The sequence below is a fragment of the Lipotes vexillifer genome, unplaced genomic scaffold (genome assembly GCF_000442215.2).
Source record: "Lipotes vexillifer unplaced genomic scaffold, Lipotes_vexillifer_v1.1 scaffold393, whole genome shotgun sequence".
NCBI classification, from domain to species: domain Eukaryota; kingdom Metazoa; phylum Chordata; class Mammalia; order Artiodactyla; family Lipotidae; genus Lipotes; species Lipotes vexillifer.
Window position 1 is genome coordinate 3,963,367 of NW_006774564.1, and position 21,999 is coordinate 3,985,365.

Below are 21,999 nucleotides of genomic sequence, written 5' to 3' on the forward strand. Positions count from 1 at the left end.
CTTAGACGTGGGATGGCAGGCAGCACAGGCATTACCGGTTTACCTTTTATTGCCTTCTTTGAATTGGTTTTTCTGGGAACAAAACCAATAAGACACGCTGTTCCTTAGTCTAGTTTTTACCGAGGATATTTATCAGAAGACTCCCCCTACCCCAATTTCAGCAAAGAGTGGCAGGAGGGTGAAGAATTCAGACTGGAAGTGGGCTTCCGACCTAACACCATCATAGGCTATTGCTCTACCAAGTCATGTAAGACTTCACTGTCCTTCAGACTCTGGCTTGGGCTGTTAACTGTTTTTGATGCCAGAAGATGCTGCTGCTAACACATTTGTAACCTGTAGGACAACAGTGTGCTGGGAATGGAATACACACTGTTTTAGTCACTTTGAAACTTTGCAGCGCTTCTCCCCTCCTCTCCCTGCCTTGCTGTTTTGCACAGTAATTGGCCTAATAAAAGGCAGAAACAAGAATTGATTACACCTTGGGCAGTACTTAAAACAAACTTTATTCTCAGAAACAGCAGTTATGTCTACTTGCTGCTGTATATTTTGATATTTCTGTAAATACTTAGTCTGAATATATTCAAAGTCAAATTGCTAATCACTCAATTTCCCTGCGACTTTCCTGGTTTCCCAGGTTGCCTCTTATGATACTCCATGTAAACACTGTAATTGGAAAGATACATAGATCAGCATCCCTAGAGTCACATGATCACATCAATCTGTGAAAATAGCATGACTTAAAAATAAAAGTCTCTTAGTACTCTGCCAACAGGCTTTGGCATAATCTTGGCAATCACTTAGATTTTTTTTTTTTTTGCTGTTATAATTTTTCCCAGGTAGAAATAGTCTCATATTTTGCAGAAGTTGTTCAAGCTAGTGAACACCAATCCACCTTTCTGGTTACTAAATTCATCAGCTGAGTGTATTCAGTCCACTGAGAAATCAGTAAAGCGAGTGTGAATCTGCTTGGTGGCTGCTCCTTTCATCTTAAGAAATCGCAATACAAATTCCTGAAATCGTTTACGCAGGAATTTTTATTCTTTAAATCTTCCAGTGTTAAATCAACAAGAAAACACTTAGAATGTCCTTTGGTGGAATCTTATTACACTTGTTATATATGTAAACTGATATTCTTTGATGCCAGCAAGTTCGTTGCCCTTACAGAGAAATCTCTGCACAATGAAACAAAACAGAAGGAAAGAGGACAAAATAAAATGTCAGTCTTTGCTGATTCGAATTAGATACATTAACAGATTGTCTGGTAACACAAATTGGCAAGAATACAAAAAATCTACCTATTACAGTATTTCAAGAAAAATAACTTCATTTGAATACAAAAGGATAGATACACTTTCTCTTTTTTTCCTACAGCCGCTCTTGGACAGTGGATGTGTGCTAGCACTGGGTGGACCCAGTGCTGCTAAGATATACGGGGTACGACTGGCTTGAGCTTTTGAAGGGGGCTGTTACACATGTGCATTACTAACACCAGACAAAGAAATCTTTCAACCAACAAGGGTTACAGAGCAACGTTCACCAAAGCACAGGTTGGAAGGGGTTCAGGGACTGAAGCAGGCCAGTATGGCAGCTTGTAACACACTTCCTTAGACCCACAATGCACTGCCAGCAAAGGATGCTTCAGTTTGGTTGGTTCACACACGGGGCCGGGTGGTGCGGGGGGGGGGGCACACCACGTGCGAGTAGCAAATGTTTTTAGGTTGGTTGATTTGTTGTTGTTGTTTTTTGTCGTTCCTTTTGGGGGGCTGTCACAGCCTTTCCAATCGGCGATAAGCTCTGCAGCGGGCAATGTGATTTGCAGGGATAATATCAACAGCTGCCAACGCCTCTGGAGTCAGAAATTACCAGTCTTGACTCCGGTGTGCTGTCCACGGCTGTTATATATGGCTTAGTTCAGTTGGGCCTTCTTAGTTTGTACACTGCGTTTGAGTGGGGGGGTCTGAGGGTGGGTTTCCTACGTTAGTAGCAAATGCTGGGGCTGTATTTGCTTCCCCCGGCCGGACCCGTCTGGTGGCTGGATGAGCCGCCTAGATCGCCAGGGGGCCGGCTGTCCCCAGCAGAGCGGCCAGCGGCAGCAGCAGCGCGGAGGAGCCGCGCGAGGGCGCGCCCTGGCCCGAGTCGGAGCCGCAGCTGCCCGCTTCCTCACACCGCAGCTTCTCGCACAGGATGCCCGTGTACGCGGCGGGGCACAGGCAGCGCACGTTGTTGTGGCACGTCCCTCCGTTCTGGCAGTGCAGGAGCTCGTTGTCGCAGACATTCGCTGCAGAACGAGGGAGGGGGGCGCGGGGAGGAGAAGCAGAATCAATTTAAGTTCATCTGCTACATCGTGTTTTCAGCTTTAAAAAAATCTCTATCGATCTTGCGCTCCCCCCTCCCCTCCGCAAACTAAGCACGTGACTCCAATTTCCAAACACATGTAGTCTGCTGCCTTTGTTTTGATCATATTAATTCTTTTCATATAGATTTTTGCTGCAATCTTGGATATTATCATTGTCCATTTCAGGCTATCAAATACAAAGTAATGTGATACTCCTGGTTTGGCAGTATCTTCTCTTCATGGAACTGGGACCTGTTGTGACCTCCAGGGTGTTTCAAGGATAGTGCCTGATACAAGAATGCAGAACTTTGAGGCCAGATGAACGGAATTAAAATGCAAAGCAGTATTGCTAAAATGACCAAGAACCTCTAAGGGGTAGGCCATTCTCCCTGCAGGTGATTCCAGGGCTGCATGCAGAAAGGCAGGAGGAACCCACGGGCAAGCATGGGGCAGGGGGCAGGCAGCATGCTCCCGGTGAGGCAGCAGCCAGATCCGCAGAGAGAAAGCTTTTCATGGGAGGAATGTGAGGAAGAGCAGTCCCATTTGCCCCTAACAGCCTATTAGGATATTTATTGCCTTGTAAATATAGCAAGTAGAGTCCAAGGTTACCTTGATTTCCAGGAATAATAATAAATGCAATGGTGAAACCCTGATTATCAAAATTTCACTGTGTCCATCAATTTATAGAATCAGTTGGAATAAATCAAGCAAGCAATTTCAGATACTAAAATTCACTCACAGTCCCTGTCATGTAACTTGCACCTCTAATAATTTCTTATTCATTCAAAAAACTAGTTATCCTCATTAATTCAATGCCTCCTATTATTTTAGATAATCAAGGTTTCACTGATTTAGCAGAATGATAAATAGAACACAGAGAAATTAAAACAACACCAAAGAGCAAAAAAGCCAAGAACACTTGCCAGCTACATATGCTGCTTAAGCACTTAATATATAGAACCACTCTGGAAGCGGGGGGTGGGGCAGGGTGCAGAGCAGAAAAAGTAGCTTCTTATAAATTATAACATTCTTCATTTTTTAAAAATGTCAGAGTCAAATTTCCCCAGGGATACCACATGAATTAAACACAAACACACACACACACACACACACACACACACACACACACACACACACACCACACACACACACACACACACTTACTATTACTATCAAGTGTAAAGTATTTAAAAAAACCCTCATCTCACAAGTAATAGTTCAATAGAGAATATTGTCTTGTCCATTAATTATGTTCAATAGTATGTCACCTTCAAAAGAAGCTTCTTAAATGCAAACATGCTAAAGCTCTGTGTGCAAAGGAGCTGAAAAAAGATGGTGGTGGATGCTCACAGAGTTAATAACAAAGTGCCCTAAACAGGGCCCTATTTTCCCACCTTCCACAACAATTCCTTGGCGACCTCTAATATAGTTGCATAATGGATTGGTATAATTTTCAAATGTACCCACATTTGCTGTCTGTAAACATTAGAAGTGACCATTAAGGCCTATAAATCCTTCAGGCTCAAAATATTGATATACAAGGTAGTGTTCCAGGGGTTCTAATGATTATGTAAGCTACCTCTCATTGGGTGGCTTAGAAACCATGAATATTAGACCCAAATTATGGTATTTTATGAGTCATGGTTTAAAATGTCAAGATCTGTAGCTTTGAGGCAAAGCGTACGAGGGTAGAGTGGTTAAATTCATGGTCAAAACTGACAAAAAGCCTCTTTTTTTGGTGGTTGTTAATTTGGAAAGCATACATAGGTTTTCAGGATTTTGTTTTGCTTACACTTTAGAAATATCTGTTTAATTGGGGCAACATGGAATAAACAGATCCAAATAACTGTTTCCATTTAAAGTTAAAGATTCTCAGCATTTCTTGTTCCAGGCAGCAGATAGCTGAATGGGATATTTCCTTTCATTTGGGCACCACACATAGGGAAATATTGTTTCCATCAATATCAATAATTGCTTGCCTTGAATAATTGAGAAGGAATCGATAGTTAATTAAATATCACTCCCCTTAAGAAAAAAAAAAAGCTATTTTTCTTCTTCTTGGACCTGAATGTAAATCAGTTGTTGAACAGAGGTTTCTTTTTTTCAAGAAGCTTGTGATTAAGTTAAAATTCAATACCTTTCCTACATTTAAATAATCTACTACTTGATGTTGATGTCTGTGAGAAATTTAATAAATATTCAAGGACCAGATGTAACCCAGGATTAATAATCACATCAGTTGGGGTAATATGTTTTCTGTAAGAGATAAGCAGAAAAAATGAAACCTGGAATATATTTAATTACTTTAGAGTTCACTTTAAGACACACTACATTTGGTCTCTTGATTGTGCTATTCAACAAATACAGAACTTTACCATATGCACAGATCTCTCTGTTGGAATCATGTGCTAGAAGTACATCTAAACCTAACTACAAATCTTACCTGCTATTCATAAACTTAGGCTCCACCTTCATGTCATTTTGAATCAAATTTGTGGTGCTTAATGAATAAACTAGGTGGTTAACAAACATCACTGAGCTCTTCTTCAGCATATGAAACCTTGTACTGACCACCATGAAAGAAACAAAAGAAACAGAAAGCATGATCTCTGCTCTTATAAGGTTCACATCTGGTTGGGAAGATAAAATATATACAAGAAATAATCTAATATTAATTTCATTAAAATGCTTTTATCATTTCCATCCAGCTCAATCAACATCTGCTGTGTGCCAGGTGCCCTGCTAGACTATATGGCTGTAACTCTGCCTTCCCTAAAGGAGCTCACAGTTTTGCAGAAAACAAACAAATGAACATACACAGAAGAAATTATGACACAATATTAAAAAAAAAAAACTATAAAGGAAGTATTTGCCAACTGCTAGGGGAACTCAGATGCTGGTATAAATAATTATTTGGGGGAAGACTAGAAGGGACTATAGAAAGGAGATTGTATTTGAACAATGACATGCATCAGGCAGATATTGGTAGAAAGAACATTATGGGTGGGGAAACTGTATCAGTAAAGGCAAGAAGACGTGAAAATACATTGTGCAGGTTATTAACCATTTGTTTCTCAACTCTAAATCCACCTTTCCTTCTGTTGTTGAGGCTGAAACCCTGCAAGCTGTCTCCTGGTTTCTGCCAACAGGGCACACTAGAGGGAATAGAGAAGGTAGGAGGAAGGAAGCAGAGATTTCCCTTTTCCTGATTCATGGCTCTTCCTAAGAGTATTGCCCCAGCAATGGCCCTACATCCCAAAAGCAGCAGTTGGTTCTGGGGCTCAGCCTTTTCAAAACCAGTGTCAATCTCACCCTTAGAGGTTTCTACACCAACCTGGCAGCATTCCTTCTCTAGACGTTTGAGCCCCAGCTCCAAGGGGCCCCTGCCTAGCATTTCAGAGGTAATAGCAGCAGCCAGGCATTACCCCTCCTAAGAGGTACGGGTCCCACATCTGTGGGGTCTCTCCTCCAAACTGTTAGTTTCTTTTTCTTTTTAATCATTAATCAGTAGTTATTTATTGATAAATCAGTTATAGATAGAAGTGAGAGGATTATCCATGAGGTCTTTTGTTGTTGTTTTGTTTTTCTTTTTAAAATTTTATTTATTTATTATACAGCAGGTTCTTATTAGTTATCTATTTTGTACATATTAGTGTATATATGTCAATCCCAATCTCCCCATTCATCCCACCATCCCCCCGCGGCACCGCCCCACTGCTTTCCCCCCTTGGTGTCCCCCCATACGCAAACTGTTAGTTTCTAATAACCCCATCCTCTTTCCTGTAATTCCTCAGCCCAAGAGAGATAACTGCTCCCTACTTACACAGTTACTATCTCTGCGTTATTTCAGTGTCCTCTTCTCATGTTTAAATTCTAAAGCACCTGTTTAACCATTCCCCTTAGTAAATTCTCTCTCTCCATTGAAACACATAGTGTGGGTTCAGTTTTCTCATTGGAGCCTGAGAGACACATGGAAAATGTTGGTGAATGATGAATGAGGAAGGAATGGCATGGCCTGTATCTGAAGGTTCTACGTAACATTCTACAGAGTTTAGATAATAGGCAATGGGAAGCTGTCAAAGACCTATGGGCAGGGTGGTGATTTAAAGGGGGAGAAAAGGTGAGGTTAGACCTGAGAAAGGACAGGCTGGAGGCAAGGTGACCAGATACTTCAATAGAATAGGCTTGGTCTGGGTTAGAGCAATGGGGAGAAGGAAGAAGGAACAGATTTGGAGACAGGTTATTTTAAATAGGTAAGAGAGAGTCTGAGGTTCCTGTTTTTGGCATTTGGATGCATCATAATGCAATTTATTAAGAAAAGAAGATTGGAGGAAATGTTTGCTCAGGAAAGAAAATAAACTTTTTTTTGGACCTATTGACTTGGAAGGATCTGTAGGCTCTTCTGCAGAGGTCTTGTTATTAGTTGGAAAAACTAGTTAACAGTTCAGGAGGTAGTTCATCTTGGAGATACAGATTTGGAGCAGGGGTGATGGTGGTCATTGTTACAAAAAGTGAAGAGAAAGGATTAGAAGACCTCATCCTGCTAGAATATAGACTAAGTCAAAATGAAGACTGCAGCCAGAACCCTGAGGAATATCAGCATTTAAGCCATAGGCAGAGAAAGAAAGACCAGGAAGGATGCTGAGAAAAAAAGATCTCAACAAAATGCAGTGATGAAATGAGGTTATAAAATTAATCATAGAAGTCTTCCTGCTGTGGTTGGCTGTATCTAGGAATAAATAGATGGGAAGAGTATGAGAGGAAGGGCACTTTGAGCTGGATAAAGGAAATACACAAAATAAGCATTGCATGCTCTTGATAGAATCTGGCAGAAGGGATTTTAGAATAGAGAAAGGATTGGAGGAATTTGAGGAATTAACATTTAATAGAGGTCTTTGGTTGTCAGTCTAAAGTAGTAGTTTTCAACAGTGGATGAATTTTGTCTTCCAGGGGACATTTGACAATGCCTGGAGATGTGTTTGGTTGTCACACCTCGGGGGAGGGCATGCTACTGGCATCTAGTGGGTAGAGATGCTACTAAATATCCTGCAATAAACAGGGCAGGCTCCTCCCCCACCAAACAAAGAATTACTCCTCAATTAATGTTGGTGATAAAAGGTTGAAGGTCTGGATCAGGGTATCAGCCACAGCAAAGAAGATGGGCAGTTGTCCTTATGTATATTGAGGAAAGGAGAATGAAGAGGCCTTGGTGACTTTAGATCAGAGAGAGTGAGTGTTCAGGTGTAGAACCATAGGAATTAAGATGAATGTAGTACTCAAAGCTGAAATATAAGAGCAGATTATCTTCCTGGGAGAGTTAAATCAGAAGACTGGGATCTAAATGGTCTAAGACAGACCATTTAGTATTTCTCACTATTAAAGAGGAACCAAAATCACCCTTGTCATGTAATTCATCCTACCTTGCTCTGATAGAAATAGTAAAATCAAAGCTTGAGGAAACTTCAAAAACTATCTAGACAAGCTCTAGACGAGGAAACCGAAAACAAGGGTAGCTCTAGATCTAGCATCCAGGTCTCCCAATTTACAGATTACTGCTCTTCACATAGAAGAGAACAGTCAGGAGAAATGCAGTGAATGTGCTGCACAGTGTGAAATGCACTCTATGCTCCCCAAGACAACATAAGTAACTCCTCTGTAGATCCTCAGTAGACTTTCATTTGTATTGACCAACTGATCTGTTTTCATACCACACTGGGCGGAGGGCTTTGTTGATAGCATTAAATTTCACATCTTCTAGAGTTCCAACACATTCTGGCAGAGCTCCAAATACAAATCAGCTCATACATAAAATACCAAAAATATCAAGGTCTAGCTTGGGAAAGGCAAATATGTTGCATATGCTCTGATTTCCTCTTCCTCTATGTAGAAAACATAGCTACTTAATCATGGCATCCTCTTGCACTAAACTTCAGAATTCCTTTCAACACAAGGTTTTGTGATAAGAACATTTTGTATTCTATTACAAGCTAATCACTAAAGGGATGTCACCTATAAGCTGAAGTTATACATAATGGCCCATCTCTGGGAACCCTGTCTCCCAGGTAATGAGCGTTAAGCTAAAATACCTTTGTTTAGCTCGCAGGAAACATCCCGACCAGGCCCACCTGTGAGTGACTGCAGGGAGGAAGAAACTAACACATCCGTTCCAGAGGCTGACCAGAACCAGGAAATATTTGACTTTACTTCCTCCCCTTTTAGAATAAAAGAAGCCAGAATTCTAACACAGGCAGGATGGTTCTTTGGGGCATGAGTCCACCATCTTTTCAGTTTGCTGGCTTTCTGAATAAAGCTGCTATTCCTTGCCCCAACAGCTCCTCTCTCAATTTATTGGCCTGTTGTGTAGCAAGCAATGTGAGCTTGGACTTGGTAACAGTTTCAGGCATTTACCACCAGTTGATAGAACTGGCATGAGGATAAACACCCATTTACAAACTCCTGACATTATCTCCATTTCATCTTGCATAGCATTGTAGATTAAAAATCCAACTAGGGATTTCTACCCAATAAGCATTTGCAGTTATCACTTATTTATTTGGTGCCCTTCAGTGTGGATTTGCCTCAAACTGAAAACGCTGACCTTATTTTGTTAAGTATTTACAGTAAGCATGTCCCGATTCTTTCTACATTGCTTTTGACAAATTAACAATGTGCTATCTCAATAAATAGTGAAGGTTCATTTTTAAATCTCTTACACAAAACTTGACCTAGTATTGGATATGAATTGTTATTTGCTAGACACAATTCTTTTTATTATAATAAAATATAATCCTTAGATACAGAAAAAGCTAATACTACTTTGGTAATAGCTTGACTATATTCTAAAGGATCATTTTACTATTGATAGAAATAAATTTATTATGGTGTGTCCAATATCACACCACATATCCTATAATCCCGTGATGTTTCAATATTAGGAATGCTTTCAAACCAAGATAATCTGTGGCCCTTGATAGATAAGGTTATAGTATTAATGTTACACCCAAACAGAGTTATGTTGCAAAAAGATGAAGTGTGGAACCCTGATGGAAAGGCTGAAGTCAGCAAGGTGTTCTAATAGCCCTGATCATAGCTTCAGTAAGCCAGCCACCATAGTAGATAAATAAACTCCCACAGTTGCTACAAGTTTATAAAAACACTAGGAATTTTCACAGTGAAAGAATAGGGACAAGCAGCATTTCTTCCTCCTTCTTTCACTTTTTTTTTAATTTTTCTTCTAGCTTGGATAATGAGAGTCACAGGGATGTGGCTAAATCATTTGCTCCTTCAACTTGTTTTTTGTAAGTTTCTTGATTGTCATTCATTTTTGCCTCCTCCTAAACTGCAAACTATTGTCAAAATGTGAATTATAAGACCTTGATTCCTTTTACCTCTATTAGTCCTTTCTGGAAGGTATGGAAAAGCAGACCTAGACAGGGAACCAAAATGTGCAAAGAGGGCACCAGCCAGGACTTAGTATAGCTACTTGTTCTATTCTTCTTTTCTTTTATGACCTGAAGGGTCACTTATTCCTGTTATAGTCATGATAACCCATTACGTTACCACAGGGAAGGTTTCTTTCTTCTCTTTGGGTCTTGTTCAAAGCTATACATTTAGGTTTGCCCTGTCAGTGAGCTGCTAGGTTTGAGCAATGCTGGGTCTGTATTTATAGACTTGAAAGTTTCTCTTTTTGGCTTTGTCTCCCGCACTTCAAGGAATCGAGGCAATGTGTTACCATGACAGCCTTCCTTGATGGCTGTATTAATAAAGTGACCTCTACCTTCACCACCTGAAACAAGCCTAGGATTGCTGAGGGAAAGATGTTCCAAATGTTCCCGTCCTTTTCAAAGAAACGTCAAAGAGCAAATAACCTCCACCAAACAGGCTAATAACAAAGGCATGTGTGCAACATTCAGTTCTGATTTAGGCATTTGAGAGTCTGTGGCAGGGAGATGAAGAGCTGTGATTATGACCCATTTATTCAGCCTTGGCGGCTGTTTTACTAAGTTGTGAGATGTGAGAGGTAAAACTGAATCTACAGGTTAGCTCCTAGTATATAGAAGAAACTTTATGGGCTGTTGTCTAATGGGCTTTTGGGGAATTCTAGGTACATTTTTCCTATCTTTTCTTACTTATGTCTGGCCATGATTGGGGATATGGCTTAGTGGTAAAAATCACTGATTAAGAGTCATAAAACCTGAGTTCTAGTCATCACTCTGCTGTAAGGCCTTGGACATAACACGAAACCACTTAGTGACATCCATCCATTCATCCATCCATCCATCCATCCATCCATCATGCAATCAGGTACTGTTCTAGATGCTGGGCCCACAGTGTGAGCCAGACGGACCATGCAGATGCTTCTGTGGAGCTCACATTCTAGTGACAGCTATAAAGTTAGAGAAAGAGTTTGAAGTAGGTGTTTCTAAAGTTCTCTTGAGCTCTGTGATTTGCATGAATATTTCTCATGGAAAGCCTATCATCTTAAAAGGCAAAGAGTGAGGAATTCTTCCTCTTTTTCATCAAATACATGATAACAGTTGGACTTCTCCAATATTATAGTCCTGGTGATGACTTAGGTGGCTGCTTGGCTTGATCGGTTTTACCTGCTGGTGCCCCACTGAACAGAGATAGTTTTTCTCCTCACTAAAAGCATGAGGTGGTATGAAGAGAATTAGGTGAAGAGCTTGTGACTCAAGTCTGGTCTCTGTGGTTAATGGGCTGGGTGAACTTGGGGAAATCGTTTAACCTCTTTTGCCTCTCTTTCCTCACTTCTAAAGTAAGGATAATAACACTTGTCCTATTCACCGACCTCACAGTTGTTGGGAGCTTCAAGAAGAATTATGTGGTGGTGCTTTAAAAAATATAAAACACAACCTAAGTATACTTTGTTAATGTTCAATACCTTCCCAATCTCTCCTAATGCTAGAAGCTCAGAGTGGAAGAGCAGGGTGCTTAGTTTTACATCTGCCAGAATAATGAATTAATCACTACGTATCTAATGCAAGGTACTTGAAGTGAAAAGGAAGTAAATTTCCTCACTCAAAGACATCATCGGTATATGTCCTCTGTAGATATGAATCTTGAGACAGCATGGGGTTAAACATGCAGTTATTGAATATTTGAATTCAACTGCTGTGTACCTGCAAGGTCAGATTGGACCAGCAGTGCCTGTTTTCTCAAAGGTGGCTTGTATACTTGCATTCAATGAGCATTCTCCTGTACCAATCAGAGTACATAAGGTGTGTTTTCAGAATACCAGGGGGGTACTGCCCCTTGGCCAACCTTTAGCTTCTGAGATGGTAAAGCAGGGGATACAGTATCTATCTAAACTGAAACCTGGGAGCCATCAAGTGAAAACATCCTTGCTTTCCTGCTCTCAACCTATACTCCTGTCTGTGCCTGTATCCATCATGGGACAGTGATGCCGGTGGCATGATCCCCGTGTGACAGCATCCAGCCTACTTTGTTTCAGTGTAATGAGGCCAAGGAGCAGAACTAAAGGGGCTGAAGGGAACAATGTGGAGCTCTCAGCAGGTGGACAGACATGTCTGGATAATCTAGTACAGCAGGTTCTGACATTAGAGAGCAGCCATTCTATCCTTATTCATCTAATATCAAAGTACTGATTATGGGAGTGACACTTGCTCTTGTCCAATCAAAGGAAATTCTACTCAAAACATCATAAGAAAGCCATATTCATTTGAAGAAGCCTATGCCTGCAGTATGCGGTAACCCAGCTAGCGTGAATGCGATAACAGGTGACTCGAATGTAGGAGCTAGAGGCACTGCCCAAACACCCCCCGAGTTTTTAGCTGTTGCAAACTGAAAAAAAACCTTTGCTGATATTGAGAAATAATTAATTCGTTGAGAATCCCACAAGCCAAAGGCTGGGCACCTTTCCTAAAGCGATCTTTAATGATGTATTGAAATCCTATTTAGGTCAACACCTTCAGACACAGACGCAGGCAAGGTGCTCATAAAAATGGTGCTGTGAAATCACAGAGTTTCTCATCTGGTATCAGAAAATGCACGTGTCTAGTTTAATAAAAAGGTGCAACCTCTACTCTTTTGCCCAAGGCGAAAGATGGCATTCATTGGGAGGCATAGTCACACACGATGGCAACATACATCAGGGTATAAACCACCATTTCAAAGTACATGTCACTATGTCAGAAGAGAAAGCAGTACAAATATTTACCTAGTGTGATCCCCAAAAGTACAGACATATACCTCTCCATGTACCTTTTGTAAAATAAACTTTAGAGAAAGTACTGGGACAGAGTCTAACAAAATGTGACCAGTGCTCATCTCTGGCTGGTAGGCGTGCAAGTGATTTCAGTAACTTTAATTTTCATCTTTATACATTTTACTCTTTCCAAACTGCCTGGAATAAATGTATAATCCTTTGAAAATATTAAAAGTGTTAATAAAAAGAATTTTACTTGAGAAAATAAAAGTATCTTTTACTGAGATGATAAAGGTAATTTCAATAAATGAATCATGTGACCACATTTTGCCACATTTCAGTACTTGTTATTAATATGTATTTCTAGTCAAACTACCAATTATCTTAAATGTCTACAAAAACTATCTCAGGAAAGGCATAATCCTATAATCATACACAATCTTATACTCATACACAATCCTATACTCATACACAATCTATACCCATACACAATCCTATACTCATACACAATCCTATACTCATACACAATTCTACACTCATACACCATCCTGCACTCATACACAATCTTATAATCATACACAATCCTATACTCATAAGAGAGACTTAGACACTAGGATTCATTGCCTTGCAGAACACTGTACAGCCTCAGGTGTGAAGGGAACCAGTAGGGTCTCCTGAGCTAAAGTGATCTGTAGCCCAAGGGCCATCTCATTGTGAACTAGTGCAGACTGATGCAAAATGAGGGGACATTTTTACATTTGAGGATCAAGCCATAGTGAGGACTGTAATTGAATTTCCCACCACCTTTCCAGTAGAGGGGCTCATAGTCAGATTTAACCTAAAGAAAGCATATTTCATACTACTTGAGTTTGTGGGAGACTCATACCTGCTACACTTGTACATGTCTGAACTATATCTGTGACCTGTTCATTGTGGCTGTATCATGAATATTCAGCCCTGTCCCTGGCACAAATAGATGCCCGATAAATATTTATTAAGCAAGTAAATAAAATTCATCCTTTGTTCTCTGCCTCCTTCTGAGTGGTGGATACAAATCTATTATTAGTAGGCTGATATCAATACAAGTGGATGTACAGCTCATAGGTTGGAGAGCAGGAAGTAGAAGGAACTTTTCCTTGGTGGCCTCCTTTCAGTTTCCGTGGAGTGGGAGGTAAGGCTTCTGCTGAGCATGAGAGGCAGAGTTAAGCTGGGGTTAACACATGCTCTGGAGTTAAGGGAAGGGATAGATATTTGGCGGGGAATGGGAGGAAGCTATCTAGGGACACACCGAAAAATCACTGGTCAGCTTTGACATTGCAGCTCAGCTTGTATGTCTTGATTTGTCAGGGCTTCTCATAAGTGATTCCATAATGAAGAATATTAGCTAGAAGAGAATGGTGATTAGTTTGGGGTTTTTTCCTTTAATGATACAATATATGCTTTGGGAAGGGATGGAGGGAGGGGAAGAAGCAAGGGTAGGCAGATGCGTTAAAAGATCAGAAGCATTCCCTTCATGTTTCATTAGTCACAACGTATTACCTCCCATAATCTTGGCATTGTGGGTAATATGACGGTAAAGAAACATGGCCCTGAAGGAATTTAGTGACATGTTTCTTTTAATTGGAACGTGACTAGTTAAATTTGGAAAACAGGCTAAAGGAAAGTGCAGATGGAGCTGTTTGTGGCACTGGGGTGGAGGTGAGAGATCATCATGGCACTTAGAAGAATGCAAGAAAAAGGACTTGGTGTTCTTTAAGAATTGTAAAAGACAATCCATACAGCCCCATTCAATGCTGAAGACAGATCTGTAAAACAGTTCACATTCTGAGTAGGAGGAAGAGCCATACTACAGGCCTTTGATATTTGGCATTAAGATATTCAAGTATCTGTGGCTGAAAGGAGATAATTGTGCCATTAATTCACATGCTGGGGTTTTTTTCTTTTTTTTTTTTTTTGAGACAGAATTTCAATGCCTTTGAGCACTTTGTAAAGCTAAAATATAATTTGGGGTTCCTGTTTGTCGAGCTATAGCCAAATGTCTCCTTAGAGACTTAATTTTTCCTATATATACTTGGCAGGAGTGTTCTAAATACGGTCTAAGCCCCCTTAGGATTTTTAAACAGCAGGGATATTTAAGTATGAAAAATAGCTACTGAAATCACACAGCAGTAAATTTCTTAATGATTTTTTTTCCCTGGGAATCACTGTAACTCACTCTTGTCTTCTGTGGCCTTGCTGTCACCATAACCACCTCCTGACAATGTCAAACCAAGTCTTGGGAGGTGATTTTATAACGTCAGGATGAAACAAAGCCATTTCCCTGTTAATGCCAATGTCAAGGCAAAATGAATTGGTGTCAATACATTCAAGGTGAGGAAAACAACATTATGGAATGAAGAGAATGTGCAAAATGATGATGAGTCATTTAGGGATGCCAGGATCCAAATAAAATGACTGCTAATTTTCAAAAATGCATTTGTCACTGCACTGGGGACCAGACATTTAAGTAATCTAAAATACATTAGTGAGGTTAGGAAAGGACAAAGGGGTTACAATTACAGACAAGTCATAAGCATACCTTTTCAATAAAGTCACAACGCACCATTGCCACTTACATTGTCTTTCCCCATTGTTAAATTCCTGAGACACTCAAAATTTGAACTGCAAAGTTTAGTACTTAATTATTTACTGTGGTGGTGTCCAGAATTCTGGGTTCGAACACTGACATCACCACTCGTGGCTCTCCAATCTGAATTTCTGCGCCTCTGTTTCTTTATCTGTAACAGAGGCCATTTTACAGGGCTGTTGTGAGCATGAGAGATCATTCAACTCAATGATTATTATGAAGTGCTTTTTTAAGTGCCAGGCACTGCTCAAAGTCCTAAAATAAAAAGACAGAATGGAAGAGACACAGAAATGGTGTTTATTTTTATAGCTTCATGTATTTATGTCTCATTAGATAATGTAACTTCACAAAGTGGATGCTCTTGTGTCTTTTAGTTCATTTTCATCATTAATAATTTCAGCTTCTTTGGTGCTTAAATACTCTTTAATTTGAAAAATATCATCTTTCAATACTATAGTCCCTTACATGAAAAAACAACAGCAATTTATTTAGTTTTCTTTAATGAAGAGGAAAACAGGCAAAAGTCCTTATTAAAGAAAGTGTTTAAAAAAGACAGGGATGCTGGACTAGCTCAGGAGTAACATTAAGTAATTCTATGCAACATAACTTTTACTGAAACTAAACTTCAAACATGAGGCATTAGAAAGAGGTACTCAGAGTCCTTTCTCAACATTCAAAGGAACCCTTTCATAATTGATTAAGAAAATGGTATAGAGATGAGAATAAACCTATACAGTAGATGACATAAAAAGGAGGGAATGAAGTCACTGCAAGTATGTAGAAGGGTGTTTTAAGGCTTTTCCTAAGAAGAGCAAGGCTGTTGTATCTCAGGAGAGAGGAGAGCTAGTTAGATGGATGTCAAGAGGCTAGCAAGCAATGTGCGGGAGCTTTCAGATCCAGCGGCAGAAAAAAAAACAACATTATAAATTGGTTTGGATACAACTGGGAGACTGTGAACATTATTTAAAACAGTAAAAAGATGTTAGTGCTTCTGTTTGAAGCAGACTAAGGCATAGAAAGGTTAGATGAAGCAGGGATGAATAAGATTTGGGTGGCTGGTTAAAGAGAAATCATATGATGTGCTTTGAAAATATCTTGTTCTAACACACTTCACTTTCTTCGACATCTGTAATTCTTATCTTTGAATATATATAATCTTTATATTAATAAAGAGTTATTATAGAATATAAGCTCTGTGAAGATAAGGATTTTCACTGTGTTGTTCCCAGTTGTATGTGCAAGCCTTGAAGAGTGCCTAGTATCCAATATCCAATGAGTATGAGTATTTTTGAGTGAATGAACAAGTGAATTTTATAGAAAAAATTCACATATTCCGTATCCATTGCTTCATTTCTTCTTCTAGAATACTTTCCCATGGTGTTTACTCTCTATCCCCTAAATCAAAGGGATTGACTTATTTATAGCAGTTCTATTGCACAGAAGTGGTATAGCCAGATTGAGTTCTCACTCACAGCCTTCAATGGTTGCTAAATGGATAATTCTGAAGTCAGAATCCTCCACAATGTGGGGAGATCAGAATCTCCCCACTGTCTGCTTTCACTCCCCAGTATGAACTTGCTACTCCTGGCTAATTTATTCACTATTTTAAACACACACACACACAAAATTAAAATAAATTATAAATAAGAGGCTAGACACTTTTACATGTCATCTTGGAGAATATTTCCACTAACCTGGCAGGATAGGTACTTATTATTATTATTACCATTTCCATTTTATAGGAAACCTGTGGATCTTATCCAAGCCCCACCAGTGACTGAGCACAGCAGTAGGACTAGAACTTAAAATACTCTGACACCAAAGCACTATCAGTCCCTGGTGCCTTCCTGTCCCTCGACTGCTGTATCCTGGCCTCTGAGTTGGTGCCTCTGCTTCTGGCCTGTCCTTCCCTAAACTCCCCACATATTTTTGAATGTCTAACTCATGGACAACACCCATGGCTTCTCTGACTCTTCCAGCCTTCAGCCACCAGTTCTGCCTTTCAAACCTTATGGCAGATGATCTGGATCTAGATCTGGACATAGATATAAAGGTAAATATAATTTGGATGGCCTGGGTTTAAATCTTGGTTCCACCAAACACTAGCTAGGTGAGCCCATGCAAATCACTCGACCTACCTTTGCTTCATTTATAAAATGGAGATAACCTCATAGGACTGTTATGTTGATTAAATAAATTAATTAAGACATATAAGGCAATTGCAACAATGCATGACATAAAGTCCCTCAGTAAATGTTAAGTTTTATTTGACTCTTCAAAACCTACAACAAACACTCCTTTTTCATGTGTATTTCTTATCTCCCCAACTAAAGCATAAGCAATGTGAGGGCAGGGCTATTGTTGTCTTGTGCCTCGTTTCATTGTCTGCACTGAGCAACGTGGTGCTTTGTGCAGAGCAGGTGGGCAATCTATAAACATTACTTCCTGAGGGTAGCAGACATCACTTTGTGCACTCGGCCATCTTTTGTCTTTGTATTCTAAGCATCTATACTATTTTTTGGTACATAAGAGGAAATTCTTCATGATGTTTCTTCTAGCCATTTCTGCATTCCTAAGATCATGTAAGAGTTAAATCTGTCCTGAGAATAGAACTGAAACAAATCTGAGTTTCATTACTAACTCCAAGTAGTGGCTTCAGACAAGTCCCTTAGCTTAGCTATAATACCTTTTGTTTCTGTTCCTTTTGTCATGGAGCGAAGGAGAGCAGCTGGGAAAAGGGGCAAGGAGGACAGGGAAGGAGGGGAATCATGGAATTGGGTCGATTGGGAGAGAAATACCCATAGAAACCTAGCTGGAGATGCGGCGCCAAGTGGGGCTGTCTCCAGCTCTGTTTGTTTTGGAGCTATGGATCACATTTGAAGTTTAAAACCTTCAAGATCTTAAGCTGAACTGTTTCTTGGATTTAGCTTCTATCCAGGCTATTTCACGCCAAGGATCAGAAGGATGAATGACTCCCATGTGCTCCCCATAAAAGAGCACAGAAGGGTGAACAGGCCACCCCACAAATTCACATCCAGACTTGTCCTGAGGCCAAAGCTAAGACCTTGATTCAAACGAAAACGTTTCTTGTCACTGGCTGTGCTGCTTGGTATGCCGTGTGATCCCACATGGATCGTCTTATCTGGTTTTATCTTCTAGCATTCTAATTGTTTTGTTCCATGTAGGCCTCTGGTTAATCTAAAGTTCTATGCTCTCATTCACCCCTCTTTCCCTGGATTCCTGCTACCTATCGCTAATGCATTAGACCTTTTATCTGTGTCCAGTCACTCATTTCTATGCAGTGCTTGCTTATTACACCAGGTGTCCCTAACTAGTCAGATCTTTTGAAAATCACTCTAGCCTATTAAGGTCTGTTTCAGATACAGCTCCAACCTGTTCAACCAGGCAATTCCTTTGTGCCAATGATGTTGCTGGTTATACATTTTTATGCCTCTTAAATCAACCTACAGTGTTTAAATGCTCTAGTCAAAAGGCTAGCCTATGTCTGGCCTAGCTTTGTTAAGACAAAGCAGGCCAGTTTATTCACAGACTGCAAAGAAAGGAAAGACTCACAGAGGTACAGGTGGGCAACGAGGTTTTTAGAGTGTGGAAGGATGATGTCTCTGCTTACATTAAGTAGAAGAGAAGAAATATAATTCACAGGATGTTAAGTTGAAGGTAAGTTAAGTTGCTTTAAACTTGAATACTGAAGCCATTAACTTGCTGCCACTCATTGCTTTCATATTTCCAAAATAATGATGAGAAGCCTCTTTTTCATAGTCTAAGAAGGAAGTATATAATTTCAAAATAACGCTAAATCTCCCAAATCCATCAAAATGGAAATGTATCTAAAAATGAATACATTGCATTTTTACTGTATTGTGGGCATTTGGCAATTTTTAGAGTTACTGATGACGTGAAGAATAAATAAGTCCTATGATTTGGAAGTGACTCCTAAGGACATAACCAGGCTCTTGTATAGATGAGGTAGCAAACTGCTTGAAAAAATTCTCTCAAAACACAAGTAGATTTTGGTTCTTGAAAATTTTCTGATGAGAACTCTTAGACTTTCTTTTGATAGAATGCTTAACTACCTAAAAATGTTTTAATTACTATTACAGATTATTCATTTACTGTTTTAAATTCATCCATTTTATTTTCTGAGAACAAGTGTAAAAAAAAAGAAACAAAGGTACCATGAACTGAGATTGTGAATTATTTTTCCTAGCATTACATAACTAATGTGATGAAAGTTTATGGCAAAAATTCAGTCAGGGAAGAATGATGCCAAAATTTTGAGGTAAATGAATTGGTATGACCAAGTTATAAACTACAAGAGATAGATTTGTTTTCGAATGCTAATATCAATAGATCCTCAGCTATACTGCCAAGAGCAATCTTGTGAGAATAATGGGAAAAAATTGAATGACCACATGAAAAAAGTAAAGGATTTGCAGTGATTTCCAACCTTCATCAGTTTATTTCCTAAGAAGCACATAGTGAATTCATGTTGATGATGGGTACTTGCCTAGTGACATCAAAATGTATTATCAATACATGCTGACTAGACCAGGAATCTAGCTGGGAACATTTTTGAATAGAAACCAGTCAAGGCACAAATGAAGACTTGAGCTGGCAGTGGGAAAGCAAGGGAGAACCTCATTTCCTGGCTTGTTTGATGATGAAGCTAAGAGAACTGGAATTAGCCTGGTATAGTTGGTCTCTCACCTATTCTTTTTTTTTTTTTTTTTTGCGGTATGCGGGCCTCTCACTGTCGTGGCCTCTCTCGTTCGTGGCCTCTCTCGTTCTGGAGCACAGGCTCTGGACACGCAGGCTCAGCGGCCATGGTTCACAGGCCCAGCCGCTCCGCGGCATGTGGGATCCTCCCAGACCGGGGCACCAACCCGTGTCCCCTGCATCTGCAGGCAGACTCTCAACCACTGCGCCACCAGGGAAGCCCCTCTCACCTACTGAAATGCTGTGAAGACTACTACTTTTTGTCTGTTTCCTTCTCTACCAAAGAGAATCAAATACTAATCAATTATAAGGCATCCATGTGGTAAGGGCAATAGAAAACAGAAAAAGCACATCTCTGTTGCAGACGCCTCAAAATTTAGATTTAATACTGAGTGTCTCAGCAAAGGCAGACACAGACTATATAATAGGTCCTTAATCCATCCATTTTTCTTACCTACTTTGCTCCCAACCTAGTCCAAGCCACTAACACCTCTCACCTGGACTACTGTAGTCTTGTTAGTCCTATTCTTACCCTCCCTCCCTTGTCCCTTCTACAATCCATTGTCCACACAGTAACCAGAATTATTACTTTTAAACTTAAACCCCCATATCATGCCACTCTCCTGCTTGACTTCCACTGCACTTAGAATAAATGCACACCTCTTGTCCTAGCCATCAGGGACCTGTGATCTGGTGCATATCCATCTTCTTTTACCTCATCTCATGTCACCTCCCTGTCACTCACTGTGTTCCAGTCACACTCGCTTCTTTCCATTTTCTGAACTGGCCAAGCTCCTTTCTGCCTTCTGGGCTTTTCAGGAGGTGTTTCCTCTGCCTGGAATACCCCTCCTCCACAACTTTCCATGGTGGGCTCTTGCTTGATACTCAGGTCTCAGCCAAAGTGTTAACTTCTCAGAAAAGCGTTGGCTGACTGCCAGTCTCAAGTGGTGTCCGACTGCCAGTCTCAAGTGGTGTCCGCCTGCCCACTGTTTATTCCTTTCCTTGTCTCCCACCTGCCTCCCACCAGCTCATGCGATCTTGAGAGCAGGGTCTATGTTTGTCTTCTTACCACCATATTCTCACCCAGAGAATGTGCCACCCAGAACAGCGCCTGCCAGAGTTCATGCTCAATGCACATTTATTAAATAAACTGAAGCCTTCTATGGCTTGTTTCACCCAGCATCCTTCCTTTATGGGCCTAAAAATAGGGCAGGGATAATGGATTGTGTGGAAGCTTTCCTGGCTGGGATGGATTTTAATTGCTTTTCTACCCCAGGATTAGATAAACTCTTCTGACCTTCTGGTCTTTAAGCCGTGATGATAACTAGAGACCTTTAGAGTTAAATATCATGGGACGTGTCACAGCAGTGTTGTTTCATGCAGACTTGCTCCAGGGGAATATTATGCACTTGGCAATCCAGCAGAAAATTCCCCTCAGAGAAAGAATCGTTCCTCATGACAGATGGACAGTTTCTGGCATCGGTTTCCACAGCTAGGTTACCTCCTAATTTTTAGTTTGGTATAAAAGTGAAAGCTGAAGGATGTACTGCTGTTAAAAAAAGGAACCTATCAAATAATTACAACTATTATTTCAACAGAACTGCCTTTTTCCCTGGCAGTGCAGCTAAGATGCTAGGAATATAAATATTCATAAGAAGTCAGTGTTAAACCATGGGCCATAGAAGAAATAATTTCATATCACAAACAGGAACTATTGGATCTCTCTGTGAGATTTAATTGCCAGAGTTTTTCCAAATTCGAAATATCTGTCCTGCCTGATAAAATATTATCAGCTCACCTCTTTCTGAGTAAAAGAGCAGAGGAATGATGTCATGGTAAAAGAGGCCAATAATGGCCTGAGAGCGTGCCTCTGGTGAACTGTCATCATGGAACTGTGCAGGGGCACCACTTAGTCGTGTAGCACTAGGCATGACGTGAGTGTTGTGATGAGAGCCAGGACTAGCCATCTGCAACTCTGGGGTGGGTCTCAGCCTGCACACTCATTGTGCTGAGAAGTGTTTTGAGCAGAGCAAACTGTTTTCTACTCTCAATGTTCGAAAGAAACGGAAAAGAACAAAGACAGAAATCAGACAAGAGGATCCACAGTTGTACTTT

General features: G+C 40.2%; 1 protein-coding gene across 4 annotated transcripts in view; it reads right to left on the reverse strand.

Moving 5' to 3' along the window:
* Nucleotides 1-1,018: 1,018 nt before the first annotated feature.
* NTNG1 (netrin G1) overlaps nt 1,019-21,999 on the reverse strand; it is a 340,274-nt gene continuing 319,293 nt past the window's right edge. For 3 of the 4 annotated variants that reach the window (XM_007449349.1, XM_007449346.1, XM_007449348.1), the window contains one exon: nt 1,019-2,278. In XM_007449349.1, the coding sequence (XP_007449411.1) occupies nt 2,046-2,278 (233 nt within the window). In that variant the 3' untranslated portion in view covers nt 1,019-2,045. The remainder of the gene's footprint in view (nt 2,279-21,999) is intronic. The other variant, XM_007449347.1, reaches the window with a different exon arrangement.